At 47.0% G+C, this 16588-nt stretch overlaps 1 protein-coding gene across 4 annotated transcripts in view; it reads left to right on the top strand.

The window, feature by feature from the left end:
* The window catches only part of CDKL1 (cyclin dependent kinase like 1), a 37705-nt gene that overhangs the window by 13960 nt on the left and 7157 nt on the right, over window positions 1-16588 (top strand). For all 4 annotated transcript variants that reach the window (XM_083515846.1, XM_083515847.1, XM_083515845.1 and 1 more), the window contains exons 4-9: window positions 6032-6153; window positions 11453-11525; window positions 12752-12842; window positions 13087-13287; window positions 15602-15684; window positions 16510-16566. In XM_083515846.1, the coding sequence (XP_083371972.1) occupies window positions 6032-6153; window positions 11453-11525; window positions 12752-12842; window positions 13087-13287; window positions 15602-15684; window positions 16510-16566 (627 nt within the window). The remainder of the gene's footprint in view (window positions 1-6031; window positions 6154-11452; window positions 11526-12751; window positions 12843-13086; window positions 13288-15601; window positions 15685-16509; window positions 16567-16588) is intronic.

Raw genomic sequence — 16588 nt, 5'->3', positions numbered from 1 at the left:
TTGGAGCCTCAGCTTCAGGATCTGTCCTTCCAGGGAGCACTCAGGGCTGATTTCCTTCAGAATGGAGAGGTTGGATCTTCTTGCAGTCCATGGGACTCTCAAGAGTCTCCTCCAGCACCATAATTCAAAAGCATCAATTTTTCAGCAATCAGCCTTCTTTATGGTCCAGCTCTTACTTCCATACATCACTACTGGGAAAACCATAGCTTTAACTATACGAACCTTTGTCTGCTTTTTAAGATGCTGTCTAGGTTTGTCATTGCTTTTCTCCCAAGAAGCAGGCGTCTTTTAATTTTGTGACTGCTGTCACCATCTGCAGTGATCATGGAGCCCAAGAAGATAAAATCTCTCACTGCCTCCATTTCATCCCCTTCTATTTGCCAGGAAGTGATGCGACCAGTGGCTAGGATCTTCGTTTTTTTGATGTTGAGCTTCAGACCATATTTTGCGCTCTCCTCTTTCACCCTCATTAAAAGGTTCTTTAATTCCTCCTCACTTTCTGCCATCAAGGTTCCTTTTTCTCCAAAGAGCTCAAGGGGGGCTGCGCATTTCTCTTCCTCCTCAATTAATTCCCGCAACGACCCTGTGAGCCAGTGACTGGCCTAAGGCTCATGGCCAAGTGGGGAGTTTCATAATTTTGTTGTTGTTTGTTATTAAGTAGGACGTCCTTATTTTCATCATAGAGATATTGGAGGGCCTGTGGTTTTAACTGATTTTTATTGTCTTTAGTTACTCATATATTGCTAAGATATTGTTGTAATTACGGTAAGTGGTATGCAAATTGTGTGTGTGTGTGTGTCTATATATATATATATATATGCAGGTTTTGGTGTCTTCGGGTGTCTTCCCGTGTAAGAGTTGGGGTGTCTAGGCGACGTTTCGACGAGGTCGCCTAGACACCCCAACTCTTACACGGGAAGACACCCGAAGACACCAAAACCTGCATTCCTGTACCCGTGAAAATCTACGAAAGCAAATATATATATATATATATATATATATATATGCTTTCGTAGATTTTCACGGGTACAGGAATGCAGGTTTTGGTGTCTTCGGGTGTCTTCCCGTGTAAGAGTTGGGGTGTCTAGGCGACGTTTCGACGAGGTCTCACTCGTCATCTTCAGGCTGGTGCTTTCGGCTTCTTGTTACTGGAACAGAGCGGGATCTCAGTGTTTGAGTTCCTATAAATACTGTAGAGGGGTGTGGTGTATTGCCTCAAAAGTTCTGGGCAGAGGGGAAGTTCCCAGGCTAGTGTTCTTTTCTTCTTTTGTTCCTTAATTACTTGAGGGATATCTTGAGTGATTTCTTGAGTGATATTCTGAGTACCACTTAGGTGGGTCATTAGGTGTGGATTAGTTGCTAAAGCCTTCGTGTCTTGACCTCTTGAATTTGTGAAGAGTTTTTCTGGGAAGATGGCTGTACTGCACTTAGTTGTGCTTTGGCTTGGCTTCGTGTATAGGGGCGAGCTGTGGTTTTGTGCCCTGTGCCAGCCAGATCTGTGTAGGGATTGCAGGGGGGTGCAGCATCCGGAGGTGCCACTATGGTTTGGTTACTGGATGGTGTCTGTAATTTATCTGTGGAGAGGGTCTGGGTTTGGGTCTGGTGTGGTTGATTGGTGGTGGCGTTCTGTGTGCCTCTGGATCTGGTGTCGGTTTTTGTGGGGAGGGCTAATTTCCAGATGTCTGGCAGGCGGGACGTGTCGTCACGCTTGTTCATGTTGTGAGGGTGTTTCTCTATCTCGATGGCTTCCATGATTATTCTCTTGTGGTGATGTTCCATGTTAAAGAGCAATTTGGAATCTGCAAAATTAATTTCGTGTCCTGTTTCTTTCATGTGTTGGAAAAGAGAGGAAGATTTTTCTTCTTTTTTGACGGCATTCTTGTGTTCTGCGATACGTGCATTTATTCGTCTGTTTGTTTGTCCAATGTACGTGGCTGGGCAGACTTTGCAGGGTATTTCATAGACCCCTTGGTTTTCCAACTGGATTTTATCTTTGGGGTTTCTGAGGATATTGGCTATTTTTTGGTTGGTGCAAAAGGCTGTTTTGATATTGTGTTTATGGAGGATTTTGCTAATTTTATCTGTAGTGCCCTTGATATAAGGAAGGAGGGCCATGCCATTGTTTTCTTCCGTGTCTTGGTTTTTGGGGGGTGTTTCTTTTTGGATTAGCTTCTTAACCCTGTTTTGCTGGTATCCATTGGCGATTAACACATTTGAGAGATTCTGTAACTCAGTTGTCAAGTGGTCTTTGTCAGCCAGGCGTTTGGTTCTGGAGATGAGGGTCTTGGCTACGGAGTTTATTTGTGCAGGGTGGTGGTGTGATTGAGCATGTAAGTAGCGGTTGGTGTGTGTTTTTTTCCGGTAGATAGTGTGTCCTAGGGAGCCATCAGGTTTTTTCCCTTCCTTGACGTCCTAATCTACAAAAAACCTGATGGCTCCCTAGGACACACTATCTACCGGAAAAAAACACACACCAACCGCTACTTACATGCTCAATCACACCACCACCCTGCACAAATAAACTCCGTAGCCAAGACCCTCATCTCCAGAACCAAACGCCTGGCTGACAAAGACCACTTGACAACTGAGTTACAGAATCTCTCAAATGTGTTAATCGCCAATGGATACCAGCAAAACAGGGTTAAGAAGCTAATCCAAAAAGAAACACCCCCCAAAAACCAAGACACGGAAGAAAACAATGGCATGGCCCTCCTTCCTTATATCAAGGGCACTACAGATAAAATTAGCAAAATCCTCCATAAACACAATATCAAAACAGCCTTTTGCACCAACCAAAAAATAGCCAATATCCTCAGAAACCCCAAAGATAAAATCCAGTTGGAAAACCAAGGGGTCTATGAAATACCCTGCAAAGTCTGCCCAGCCACGTACATTGGACAAACAAACAGACGAATAAATGCACGTATCGCAGAACACAAGAATGCCGTCAAAAAAGAAGAAAAATCTTCCTCTCTTTTCCAACACATGAAAGAAACAGGACACGAAATTAATTTTGCAGATTCCAAATTGCTCTTTAACATGGAACATCACCACAAGAGAATAATCATGGAAGCCATCGAGATAGAGAAACACCCTCACAACATGAACAAGCGTGACGACACGTCCCGCCTGCCAGACATCTGGAAATTAGCCCTCCCCACAAAAACCGACACCAGATCCAGAGGCACACAGAACGCCACCACCAATCAACCACACCAGACCCAAACCCAGACCCTCTCCACAGATAAATTACAGACACCATCCAGTAACCAAACCATAGTGGCACCTCCGGATGCTGCACCCCCCTGCAATCCCTACACAGATCTGGCTGGCACAGGGCACAAAACCACAGCTCGCCCCTATACACGAAGCCAAGCCAAAGCACAACTAAGTGCAGTACAGCCATCTTCCCAGAAAAACTCTTCACAAATTCAAGAGGTCAAGACACGAAGGCTTTAGCAACTAATCCACACCTAATGACCCACCTAAGTGGTACTCAGAATATCACTCAAGAAATCACTCAAGATATCCCTCAAGTAATTAAGGAACAAAAGAAGAAAAGAACACTAGCCTGGGAACTTCCCCTCTGCCCAGAACTTTTGAGGCAATACACCACACCCCTCTACAGTATTTATAGGAACTCAAACACTGAGATCCCGCTCTGTTCCAGTAACAAGAAGCCGAAAGCACCAGCCTGAAGATGACGAGTGAGACCTCGTCGAAACGTCGCCTAGACACCCCAACTCTTACACGGGAAGACACCCGAAGACACCAAAACCTGCATATATATATATATATATATATATATATATATATATATATATATATAATAAATATTTTCCATGGAAATGGAAGCATTTACTTAATTCTTAGTGAGGCCTCTCACCTTCCCTATTCCTTTTTCTTCATACACTTTAAAAAATTATTCTTACACAACTCGAAGATAAGGGAAGGGAAGGGAAGGGAAGGGAAGCACTCCAGCATTTTTCTCCATCCATTTCTATGCAAAACTGCAAAACGAACTTGCTAACCCCAGCAGAAGAATGCAAATAAAGTCAATGCACAACTGACCTGCAGACTCAACCTTGCAGCTGTTTAAAGGGTGGAATTAAGAAATGCAGGGTTTGGGTTTGGGGTTTTGTGTGTGTATATTTGCAAGGAACGCAAGTCTGCTGAGAAAACCTCCCCTCTGCTCTGGTCTTTTGCGGGGAAAGAGCTGTGGTTTGCACACTTTGCACATGCTCAGAGCTCTTTTCCCTCTCTGGGTTCTTGCTTTGACCAGGGAGCTCTGAGTTCAAGTCTCCATTTGGCCACAAAGCTGACTGGGTGACCAGAGCTTGCTTGTGTTCTCTCTCTCTCTCTCTCTCTCTCTCTCTCTCTCTCTCTCTCTCTCTCTCAGCTACTTCACATGGTGGTTGTTAGAATAAAAAAAGGGGGGACATTATTTACATTTTATTTTATTAGATTTACTTTAGTTTTCCAGCCTGCTTTTCAGGGTCTCGGCCCACACGAAGTAGAGTGCAACGTACTTTTAAAAAAGAAAGAATTTCAAGCCATAGAGAGAGGAATACCCAGCTAATCATTATAGCAACAAATAGCCGCCTATTTATTCCAGCGTGCATTTGGCTAATTTTAGTGTACTGCGCTTGTAACTGAGGTTATTATCTGCGGCTGTTATCTTATTTATTGTCTTAAGAGTGCAGCAGCAGATAGTTCCTTGGTTACGGGTTCAATCCACAGTCCTCTTAGAATAAGGTTACCAGATTTTTTTCAATGAATCCGGGGACACGTTAAATAAATAAATACATAAATACTACACTTTGGGACGTTGATCATGCAGCGATGGCGGTAGCAGAGGGGCGGCCGCTGCCTTGACCTCAACCGCCACGTTTCCCTTCCTCTGAGGTTTCTATCTCCTTTCTCCATGAACCTGGGCAACCCCTGAGTTGTTGGTTCTTCAGTGGTGGTGGGTAGGAAGCGTTGCGCAGTGGTTCAGGCATGGAAGGCGGAGAAGGAGGGCCGAGAGTGGCGGCGGCGGACCAATCCCACTCCTACTTGCGTGACACTGCCTTTCAGAGCAGCCCCATCCCAACTCCTACTTGCGTGTAAGCAGGAGGGGGCAGGGATCTCTCAGCCAGTGTGATGCCTCCCTTCCCATCAGACCAGCCCCAATCCCATTCCTACCTGCGTGCAAGCAGGTGGGGGCTGGGATCCCTCAGCTGGGCAGGGAGGCTTCCCATTGCCTAACTGAAAGATCCCTGCCCCCTCCTGCTTGCACACAAGCTCTGATAGGCAGCGTGAAGCCTCCCTTCCCAGCTGAGTTGCTGGGGTCAGGGAAGGTGGAGGCAGCCCGGAAGCTGCGTCTTTGAGCCCCTGCACCACCATCACATGGGGACTTCCAAGCAGCTCCTGAAGCCAGCCAGAGCCAACTGCTCCGGGCTGCTGAGGCTGCCGCCGCTGCGTTTCCCGGGGACATTAGATGAAATCCGGGGACATTCCGGGGATGGAATTTGTCTGGGGACTTATTCGCAAATCCGGGGACTGTTCCCGACTATATGGGACTGGCCGAAATGACTGGCAGAATCCGGGACCAGGGGAAAGAGACAGCGGAAGAAGATTGGAGGAAATTTAAAATCTATCTTAAGAAATACTGCAAAATTAATGATTGCTAAAATGTTGTGGTTATAGAGAATAGGGGATTATAGAAGCAAAATATTATGTAAAAGAAAAGAATGAGGAAAAAGTAGATAAAATTAAGGGGGAGGATTTGCTGAAATAATTTGTGAATTGGGATGCAGAAAGGGGAGGTATGGGGAAGTCGGAGAAGTAAGTTTTAAGAAAAAAAGGTTTTGAAATTATGCATGTTTGTCTTTGTGTGTGTATTTGTATTGTGTATTGTGTATTTTGTGTGTTTGTTAAAATTTGTGAAAAGCCAATAAATATTTATTAAAAAAAAAAAATCCGGGGACTGTTCCCGGGAAACGGGGACGCCTGGTCACCCTATCTTAGAATGCCCTCCTGTCCTTTCCAGCAACTGAAGCACCCCAACTTGGTCAACCTCTTGGAGGTTTTTCGAAGGAAGAGGAAGCTCCACCTGGTCTTTGAATACTGCGACCACACAGTCCTCCATGAGCTGGACAAGAACCCACGGGGGTAAGTAGCTAGTCCCTGGTGTGACTCCCCTGTAACCCCTCTCAGTCAACAAACCGGTACAAAACAAGCACACCATTTTGGCACCAGTTTAGAGCCAATTGGACCAGGCTGGGTTTGGGGCCCTTTACTCATGACCCCGGTTTGAGTGGCAATCGCTCAGTTTTTTGGGGGCGCAGCGTCACAAAAAGTTGGGATTGTGGCACAAAACCAGCACAAAACTTTGGCACCTGTTTGGAGTCAACCAGACAAGATTGAATTTTGGGGCATTAACTTGCGACCCTGTTTTTGCTTCGTCAATTATGCGGTTGGAGGGGCAGCACGGAATGTGGAGTTCGCAGCCCAAAATGGCACAAAACTATAGCACAAAGCTTTGACATCAGTTTGAGGGGGCTGCAGAACTTCGGGGTCACGCATTAATTAAGCTTCAGTGAATGCTGGGGAGAGACGATTTTGACTTACTGTTGCTGTTTGGTTGTTTTAAGATAGAGTTAGGGTTAGCAGACGTCCCTGGTTCCCGGGGACAGTCCCCGGTTCCCGGGGACAGTCCCCAGATTTGCAAATCTGTCCCTGGACAAATTCTGTCCCCGGAATGTCCCCAGATTTGCAAATCTGTCCCCGGGAAACATGGCAGCGGCAGCCTCAGCAGCCCAGAGCCAGCCTGGTAGTGCAGTTGGCTCTGGCTGGCTTCAGGAGCTGCTTGCTGCCATGGTGCCCACCATTTTTGCTCGCCGGAAGTCCCCATATGATGTGTCTTGAGCGCATAGGATGTGTCTTGTGCGATCCCCTTCCCCCTTTGTTTTGACTGATCTGGGGAGGCTTGGGAGTTGCTGGCGGGCAGCCGTTGCCCAGTTTTTTTAAAAAACTCTGTGCATTTATGTTTCACAGGGTGCGAAAGAAGGGCTTTGCACCTTTATACAGTGTGCATGTGTGCTTGGGCTCAGGGTCTTTTGCCTCACCATCCCCACTACGGACTCCCTGTTGCTACTCAGCTTCCAAAAAAAAAGAAAAAAAAAAGGAGAAAAAAGTGTCCCAGATTCATTGAAAAAAATCTGGTAACCATATTTTAAGAACGTAAGAAGAGGCCTGTTGTCTTTGTCCATGGAGTTTTCTTGGTAGGGATACTGGAGTGGCTTGCCGGTTCCTCCTCCAGGTGGATCACATTTGATCAAAACTCTCCACTATGACCTGTCCATCTTGGGTGCCCTGCACGACATAGTTCATAGCTTCTCTGAGTTATTCAAGCCCCTTTGCCATGACAAGGCAGTGATCCATGAAGGGTGCTGGAGGAGACTCTTGAGAATCCCATGGACTGCAAGAAGATCCAACCTCTCCATTGTGAAGGAAATCAGCCCTGAGTGCTCACGGGAAGGACAGATCCTGAAGCTGAGGCTCCAAGACTTTGGCCACCTCATGAGAAGAGAAGACTCCCTGGAAAAGACCCTGATGTTGGGAAAGATGGAGGGCACAAGGAGAAGGGGACGACAGAGGACGAGATGGTGGGACAGTGTTCTCGAAGCTACCAGCATGTGTTTGACCAAACTGCGGGAGGCAGTGGAAGACAGGAGGGCCTGGCGTACTCTGGTCCAGGGGGTCACAAAGAGGCAGACACGACTAAACAACAACAACAACAACAACAACAACAACAACAACAACAACAAGAAGAAGAAGAAGAAGAAGAAGAAGAAGAAGAAGAAGAAGAAGAAGAAGAAGAGGCTGCTGGATCAGTCCAGTGGCATAAGATGGAGATGCTCACTGCATTAGCATTCCTATTGAAGATCTTGATCGCCCATTAGGTGTCATGGGGGGGGGGGTCATAGCTTGGGACACAGCGCAGAGAATGAGTCAGGTCTCTTCCCAGCTTCAGACAAGGATGGTCCCCCGGCAGATTCCCTTACACCCAGGAAGACATTGTCTGCAGCCTGCCTAATATCAAGTGGCAGGGAGTTCCAAAGTGGATCATTGGCAGCCTTGTCAATGAGCAATGTTACCATTTGGAGGTGAATTGACACCTTTAGGCAGACAAAATGGAATTGCCCAGAGCTTTCATTATCATGCCTCCTTCTCTCTCTCTCTTTTAAGTATATCTGTATTGACTTAAAATAAATACATTTATGGGAAGACGGACAAACGAACATATAAACAAACATACAATCAAACAAACAAACACATAATGAAGAAGTCAAACAAACAACCACAATATAAGAAACAACAAAATTAGTATAACTAGCATCATTTATACTCCCGATACTGAAATCAGTTATAAAACTTATAAAGAAAGAAATTAAAAATGACTTCCAATTAATCTCACTGTACTTTATCTATCAATTACCTTATACCGCACAGTTGCATATTTCTTATCTAGTCTCTTTTTATATCATGCCTCCTTCTCAACAGCGTTTTTGCTCCGAGAACCAAGCAAACCACAGGCTCCAGCCAAACCACAACCTGTGTTTCAGGGAGTGTGGGGTTGAGAACTGGGCCTGCCGTCTGGGGTTCTGCCATCCTGAAAAGAACTGCATTTAAATTATTTTCGTTTTAAATCTGCAGGGCAGGGCAGGAAAAAAGTCCCATACATGTTGCAAATTCCTGAGATGTTGGACTGGACAAGTACAACATTTTAAAAAACAACCACCATATTGTGGGACACTTGATTTTCGGATTCCCCATGGATGAGACCCCATCTCTGGGGGAACGGGGCCACGGGTGGTCCTGTGCAAGCGGTTGCCAGGGGGTCTCCTTCACTGCCTGCAGTATGCGGGCAATAAACCGTCTCCTAAAAGTCACACAGGGGCAGCTGCTCTAACTTTCACTGGTTCCGGCGCCTGCGAGAACCCTTTCCCCTTTCATTTGTCATTTTTATCACCCAGTTTTCCTCCGCACAATTGTTTCAGAATTGCTGATTCTGTTCACATGAAAAGTTTTAAAAGTTGTGTCAGCTTCTTCTCTGAGCTTCTGGGACCTTCTGCATTCAAAGCAAGTTTTCTGACACTAAATGCTCTGGTCAGACCTCACCTGGAGTACTGTGTCCAGTTCTGGGCACCACAATTCAAGAAGGACACTGACAAACTGGAACGTGTCCAGAGGAGGGCAACCAAAATGGTCAAAGGCCTGGAAACGATGCCTTATGAGGAACGGCTAAGGGAGCTGGGCATGTTTAGCCTGGAGAAGAGGAGGTTAAGGGGTGATATGATAGCCATGTTCAAATCTATAAAAGGATGTCACATAGAGGAGGGAGAAAGGTTGTTTTCTGCTGCTCCAGAGAAGCGGACACGGAGCAATGGATCCAAACTACAAGAAAGAAGATTCCACCTAAACATTAGGAAGAACTTCCTGACAGTAAGAGCTGTTGGACAGTGGAATTTGCTGCCAAGGAGTGTGGTGGAGTCTCCTACTTTGGAGGTCTTTAAGCAGAGGCTTGACAACCATATGTCAGGAGTGCTCTGATGGTGTTTCCTGCTTGGCAGGGGGTTGGACTTGATGGCCCTTGTGGTCTCTTCCAACTCTATGATTCTATGATTCTATGAAATTACGGCCAATCTCTGTGTGTGAACAGAGGATGCTGCGTTATACAAAGCCAGAGTCTTTGTCCACCTAGCTCAGTGTTGTCGACTAACTTTTGCCCCAAACTTACCTGGACAGATACCGGGGTTTTCGGTGCATAGTTAAACTATGGAACTCACTGCCACAGGAATCAGTCCTGGCCACTAACCTAGAAGGCTTTAAAAAAGAGAATTAGGGAAATTCATGGAGCAGAAAAAGGCTATTGATGGCTATTAGCTACGATGGCTCGGCTCAAGCTCCATACTTGGGGCAGCAATGCATTTGAATACCAGTTTCTGGAAACCGCAGGTCCTGCAGCAGGGAGTTCCAAAGGTTCGTTGCACATTGCGCAAGACAGCTCTGTTTATTTCCAACGCACATGAGCACATGTTCAGTGAGTGGCTACTAGCCACAATGGCTCGGCTCTCCCTCCACAGTCAAAGGCAGCAATGGTTCCGAATACCAGATGCCGGGAACCGAGGAAGGGGAAGATGCCTCTTGTGCTTATAATATAATAATAATAATAATTTATTATTTATACCCCGCCCATCTGGCTGGGTTTCCCCAGCCACTCTGGGCGGCTTCCAAAAGAATATTAAAATACTGTGATACATCAAACATTAAAAGCTTCCCTAAACAGGGCTGCCTTCAGATGTCTTCTAAAAGTCTGGTAGTTGTTGTTCTCTTTGACATCTGGTGGGAGGGCATTCCAGAGGGCGGGCGCCACCACCGAGAAGGCCCTCTGCCTGGTTCCCTGCAACTTGGCTGCTCGCAGTGAGGGAACCGCCAGAAGGCCCTTGGTGCTGGACCTCAGTGTCCGGGTAGAACGATGGAGGTGGAGATGCTTGAATCCTGCTTGTGGGTTTCCCATAATAGACATCTGGTTGGCCACTAGGAGAACAGGATGCGGGACTTGATGGCCCTGGGGCCTGATCCAGCACGGCTCATCGCAGGTATTTCAGTTTCCTGCTTAGACGTGTTTTGTTGCTGTTGTTGTTGAGTGGGTCTGCGCATTATGTTAAGTAACATAAAATACTCCTTCTCATGGATCACTGCCTTGTCGTGGCAAAGGGGCTTGAATGACTCAGAGAAGCTATGAGCTATGGCGTGCAGGGCACCCAAGATGGACAGGTCATAGTGGAGAATTTTGACCAAAAAGCAGAGACATCACCTTGCCAACAAAGGTCCGTATAGTTCAAGCCATGGTTTTCCCAGTAGTGATGTATGGAAGTGAGAGCTGGACCATAGAGAAGGCTGATCGCCGAAGAATGGATGCTTTTGAATTCTGGTGCTGGAGGAGACTCTTGAGAGTCCCATGGACTGCAAAAAGATCAAACTGATCCATTCTGAAGGAAATCAGCCCTGAGTGCTCACTGGAAGGACAGATCCTGAAGCTGAGGCTCCAAGACTTTGGCCACCTCATGAGAAGAGAAGACTCCCTGGAAAAGACCCTGATGTTGGGAAAGATGGAGGGCACAAGGAGAAGGGGACACAGAGGACGAGATGGTGGGACAGTGTTCCTGAAGCTCCTAACATGAGTTTGACGAAACTGCGGGAGGCAGTGGAAGACAGGAGTGCCTGGCGTGCTCTGGTCCAGGGGGTCACGAAGAGTCGGACACGACTAAACGACTAAACAACAAAACCCCAGTGCAGGAATACAACCTGTCACCATCCCTTCCCTTTGCTGATGGACTTGTGTCAAGCGGTTGTGGAATTTCAAGCTCTCTCCTCCTTCTCTTCTTTTTAATTCTCTTTGCAGAGTCCCGGAGCACCTCGTGAAAAGCATCACTTGGCAGACCCTCCAGGCAGTGAACTTTTGCCACAAGCACAACGTAAGTCTTGCTGTCAGCACAACCGACCTGCAATTCCATTTCCCCTACCATCTGTCCTCCCTAACCGAAAATAATCCATTCCGTGAGTCTCTTCGTCTAGCGGTTTCTTCGTCTTGCGAAGCAAGCCCATTGACGGATTAGCGCTATTAGTGGTTTAGCGGCTATTAAAGGCTTAGCGGCTTAGCGGCTAAAAGGCTATTAGCGGCTTAGCGGCTTAGAAAAGGGGGGGGAAGCGAAAAAAATCGCAAGACTCGCAAGACGTTTTCGTCTTGCGAAGCAAGCCCATAGGGAAATTCGTCTTGCGAAGCGCATCGAAAAACGGAAAACCCTTTCATCTAGCGGGTTTTTCGTCTTGCGAGGCATTCGTCTTGCGGGGCACCACTGTATTTTCTTTGGCTGCCAGTGCTAGCGTCCCTCTGCAAGCGATCAGATCAGACCTCTGGCAAGAGCAGCCTGCCCACCCGCTTGCAGCCCCCTGGGGTGCGAAGGAAGGGAGAAGAAAGGGGTGGGGCCTGCTAGGGATAGGGGGAGAAAGTTGGTGCTTTGCATTTAAAGGGGGGGGTTACCTAAGTCACACATTCCAAAACAATTCGCAGACGGAAGCCGATGCCCTTTGAACTTTGCACTTCTCTGAAACCTTTTGTGCGAATTGCAGATACTAGGATAAAGCCTTCATAAAAATGCACACATTATTTTAAAAAGCATGCAAAAGTGCATTGTTTTTTGGGGGGAATTGCTTTGCAAAACTTAGCATGTTGGACAGAATTGCTTACAAACTTGTGTATATTAGAAACCCACACCAGAATGCTGATGAATTCTCATGAGGATGGTGTTGTTGTTGCTTAAAACAACAACCACAAACTGTTCTGGGAATGTGGAGAACAAAACTTAAGATTCTTTGAATATTGTACACCACCTTGATATTTTATGATATGGCAGTACAGACTGCCTCTATAAATAAATACTTTTCTCATATGTTAGTTACAGGGGGGGAAACTGTTACAGTGTGGAATGTTTCTGTTTATTACCATTTTTCTTCCTTCCCCCTACAAATAAATGTGGGCTTTTCAACATGATGATAATAATAATAATAATAATAGGCAGGCCCAGATTGCATCAAGGGCCAGATCCTAACTGGGGCTCCCCATTTCCCACCCCCAATTTTAAATAAGGTGAAGCCTCTAGCTTTCTACTTGTCACATTGACAGCTCTTCCTTTACTTCCAGTGCATCCACAGAGACGTGAAACCAGAGAACATCCTCATAACCAAGCATTTTGTCATCAAACTCTGTGACTTTGGCTTTGCTCGCATCCTCAGTAAGTGCCTTTATTTATTGCTACAATTTCTGTCTCTCTATCTGCTAAGCGACTGGGTATGGCTCTCCCTGCATCTACTTTTCCTATATAATCCTTGGAATGTATTAATAAAATTCAGCAAAGGAGGAATATATCAGGAAAGGGAGGAGCTCCTCTGGCGATCTTGACCCTTCCGGGGCGATTGTTGGGTAGATCACCTTTCGTGTGTGATTCTCATCTCCTGCTCCCACCCTCCCTTATCCAGCTGGGCCCAGCGATTACTACACAGACTACGTGGCCACTCGGTGGTACCGGTCTCCCGAGCTGCTGGTGGGGGACACCCAGTATGGTCCCCCCGTGGACGTCTGGGCCATCGGCTGCGTCTTTGCAGAGCTGCTGTCTGGGATCCCTCTGTGGCCGGGGAAATCGGATGTGGACCAGCTTTACCTGATCAGAAGGACGTTGGGTAAGTCCTTGAGAGGTTTCCTTGACTGCAGCTGGCTACAATCTGTCTCACTCTCCTCTCCGTGGGAATTGCCGTGGAAGGTAGTGGAACTATAGCGGAATAAAATGCAATTATGGCCTTCCTTTCCATATTACTTGCAAATGGATTTTCGCCGGAAGCAAATAACCCAGAAATGAGAACCAAACCTGCATTATATTCCACTATGGCTCCAGAAGAGGGTTTTATGGCATGCGAAAGCTCACGCGTCATGCGAAACGTAACACGGAGGGGATGGTCGTGAGTGTCAGTTTGCATTTCTTAGTGCAGAAAGTATTGATCTGATGTGTAGAGATCTTTCCTATTCTACTTAATTCAAGAGGGTTCCGGAAGCTTCTCTGTGTGAGAGAAGCAGGCAGAAAGTTCATGATTGTTTGGGTTATATACCTTCAGAGAAACTGAGTACAGCTGGTTAAAACTGGTTCTCTTATCTCTTTATAAAAGTAAGGCCAGAAGGAGGCTGAGTTTCACTTTCTCTTTCTGTCTCTCTTTTCTGGCAGTATGCTGAGTGTTAAGGTTTAGACTTATCATAAGTTAAGTACAGTGGTGCCTCGCGAGACGAAAAGAATCCGTTCTGTGATTCTCTTCGTCTAGCGGTTTTTTCGTCTTGCGAAGCAAGCCCATTAGTGGATTAGCGGATTAGCGCTATTAGCGCTATTAGCGGCTTTTAGCGGCTTTTAGCGGCTTATCAGCTTATCGGATCAGCTGATAAGCGGCTTAGTGGCTAAAAAGGGGGGGAAGGGGGAAAAACCCGCAGGAACTCGCAAAACATTGTCGTCTTGCGAAGCTAGCCCATAGGAGATTCGTTTTGCGAAGCACCTCCAAAACGGAAAACTCTTTTGTCTAGCGAGTTTTCCGTCTTGCGAGGCATTCGTCTTGCGGGGCACCACTGTAATTGTAAATTTGTTAAGTCTTCTGCAACTGGATTTCTTAGGGGCAGTGCCAGTCCTGATTGTATTGGATTTGTGACCATTATGCTCATTTGCCTTCAGTAGCAGTAAAAGCTCTGCTGGATGAAATTGCCTCTGGTCTATTTTGGGGGAATCCTGCAATGTGTTCAAGTTTTCACTCTGCTAACTATACAGTGAAATCTACTCTGGATCACCATTGAGTAGACTCCCATTGACAGTGGGCCCGAAATACACTGCCATGGGAATGCAACCTGAGGTGTCTCCCGCGTGGCCCATTTGGAATATCTCCTGCACAACCCCCACTATAAGGCACAGGACTTGCACGCTGTTTTGAGAGAGACAGGTTGGCCAGGGAGAAGACTGTTGGAGAGGGTGCATGGAAGTGTAAGACAACCATGGAAGATGGAGAACCCAGCCTCCTTCCCCCTTCAGCAGGCTGCCAAGGCCTTCTTTGTGATCACTGCCTTAGCATTTGGGTTTTCACAGTGCAGGCTAATGTGGGAATTGAGTTGGGAATCAGAGGTGGCTTCTTCCATCCAAGACATCAGCACAGCAATGGGGAGGAGTTGTGGTGGACCGCGTGGCCACCCACTCTCCTCCGGGGGTGGGGGACGTAGTCCCGTGTTGCCCGGGGGATCTTGGCCGCGTCAGCAACCGGCCAGCCAATCAGCTGGCCAGGGGGTGTGGCCAGGGCCATTTAATCAGAGGCACGATCTGGAGGGCTTATTCTTTGGCTCGCTTCCTCAATCTCCCACCCTCCTTCCCTATTTTGCAGGTTTTAGTCATTGGCCTTGCTATGGACCTTGGTTGGTCGCCATTGAGGGGCCTGGTACGAATTTTTCCACTTGGCAAATTGGCACAGTCCATTTGGATTTCGCCTGCCTCGTAGCAATGGTCACAACTTTGTTAGGGTTGCTGTTAGACATTGTTTGACCTTGTGATGGGGGGGGGGGAGATGTGGCCATCACCTGGCCCTCCAAGCTGAAGGGTATTCCGTTAAAGGAATCTGGGTGTGTGGATCTTGTCCGAAGCCCTGTTGGGGGCTAGGGCCATGACACGACCCCGACGGGAACATCAGGGGGAGCTCGAGTTGGTCTGCATCGACGGGGGCTCCCCCTTCCGGTGGTTGACCCTTACCGGACTCCCTGCACATCGGGCAGGAGTCAGATATAGCCGCGTCCATTCAATGCCTAAGCCAATACCGCTCACATTCTGTAATCAATAAAGCTGTGGCCAAAATTTGCCCAATAACATTAATTCAATATTTGTGTCCTTGTGTGTGTTAGTGCCACACTAAAAGACTGAGATATTACAAATGCAGAACAAATGCGGATTTGAGTGTGATTCGATTTCCTTCTTCTCCAAAGGGGACCTCATTCCCAGGCACCAGCAAGTCTTCAGCACAAACCAGTTCTTCAGCGGGGTGAGAGTTCCAGACCCAGAAAGCATGGTGAGAAATCCCCCCCCCCCGCCTTGCACAAGTCCTGTTGCAAACAAGATACAGGAGGCTCCTCCGCTTCCTAGGTTTTTAAGGCCTTTTTGGGTCTCCAGGCAAAGGATTGCTTTTTTGTTTTCGGCTGCTTGGAGATGAGGCCCATTGTCTGGGAACTAGCGACCAGCTCAATGGAATGGCTGGCTCCTGGATGTGGTTTCGGAGACACGTAGACGCTGGCAATTGGGACATCTGCGCCCGCATTTCAGTGGTTGGGAGGGAAGGATCACTCTTGGAAACGGAGAAGAAAATTGAAGGTCTCCAGGTCCAAAGCGGCAAGATGGGCGCGTCTGCTTTCTGACCTGTCCAGGGAGCGAGTTCTTCTTCAAATATAGAACTATAGCCGCTCTGAGCCCGGCTTTGGCTGGGGAGGGCGGGATATAAATAAAGTTATTATTACCATATTTTTCGCTCTATAAGACGCACCAGTCCACAAGATGCACCTAGTTTTTGGAGGAGGAAAACAAGAAAAAAAAATATTCTGAATCTCAGAAGCCAGAACAGCAAGAGGGATCGCTGCGCAGTGAAAGCAGCGATCCCTCTTGCTGTTCTGGCTTCTGGGATAGCTGCGCAGCCTGCATTCACTCCATAAGACGCATACACATTTCCCCTTACTTTTTAGGAGGGAAAAAGTGAGTCTTATAGAGCGAAAAATACGGTATTATTATTATTATTATTATTATTATTATTCAGATTTTTTGAAGTGGGGAAAAAAAAACATGAAAGGGGGGAGGGAACATCTAAGCCAATGATGCTCATTATTTTGTCCTCTTTCCCCCCCAGGAGCCTCTAGAAATGAAATTCCCAGGCATTTCCTACTCGGCTCTCGGACTCATGAAGGTGAGCACATACCGTGGTTTTT

This window comes from Podarcis liolepis (genome assembly GCF_965112155.1).
Source record: "Podarcis liolepis genome assembly, chromosome: 1".
In the NCBI taxonomy this organism is placed as follows: Eukaryota; Metazoa; Chordata; class Lepidosauria; order Squamata; family Lacertidae; genus Podarcis; species Podarcis liolepis.
The sequence above is the reverse complement of the archived record's forward strand: the minus strand, read 5'-3'. Positions and strand labels throughout refer to the sequence as shown.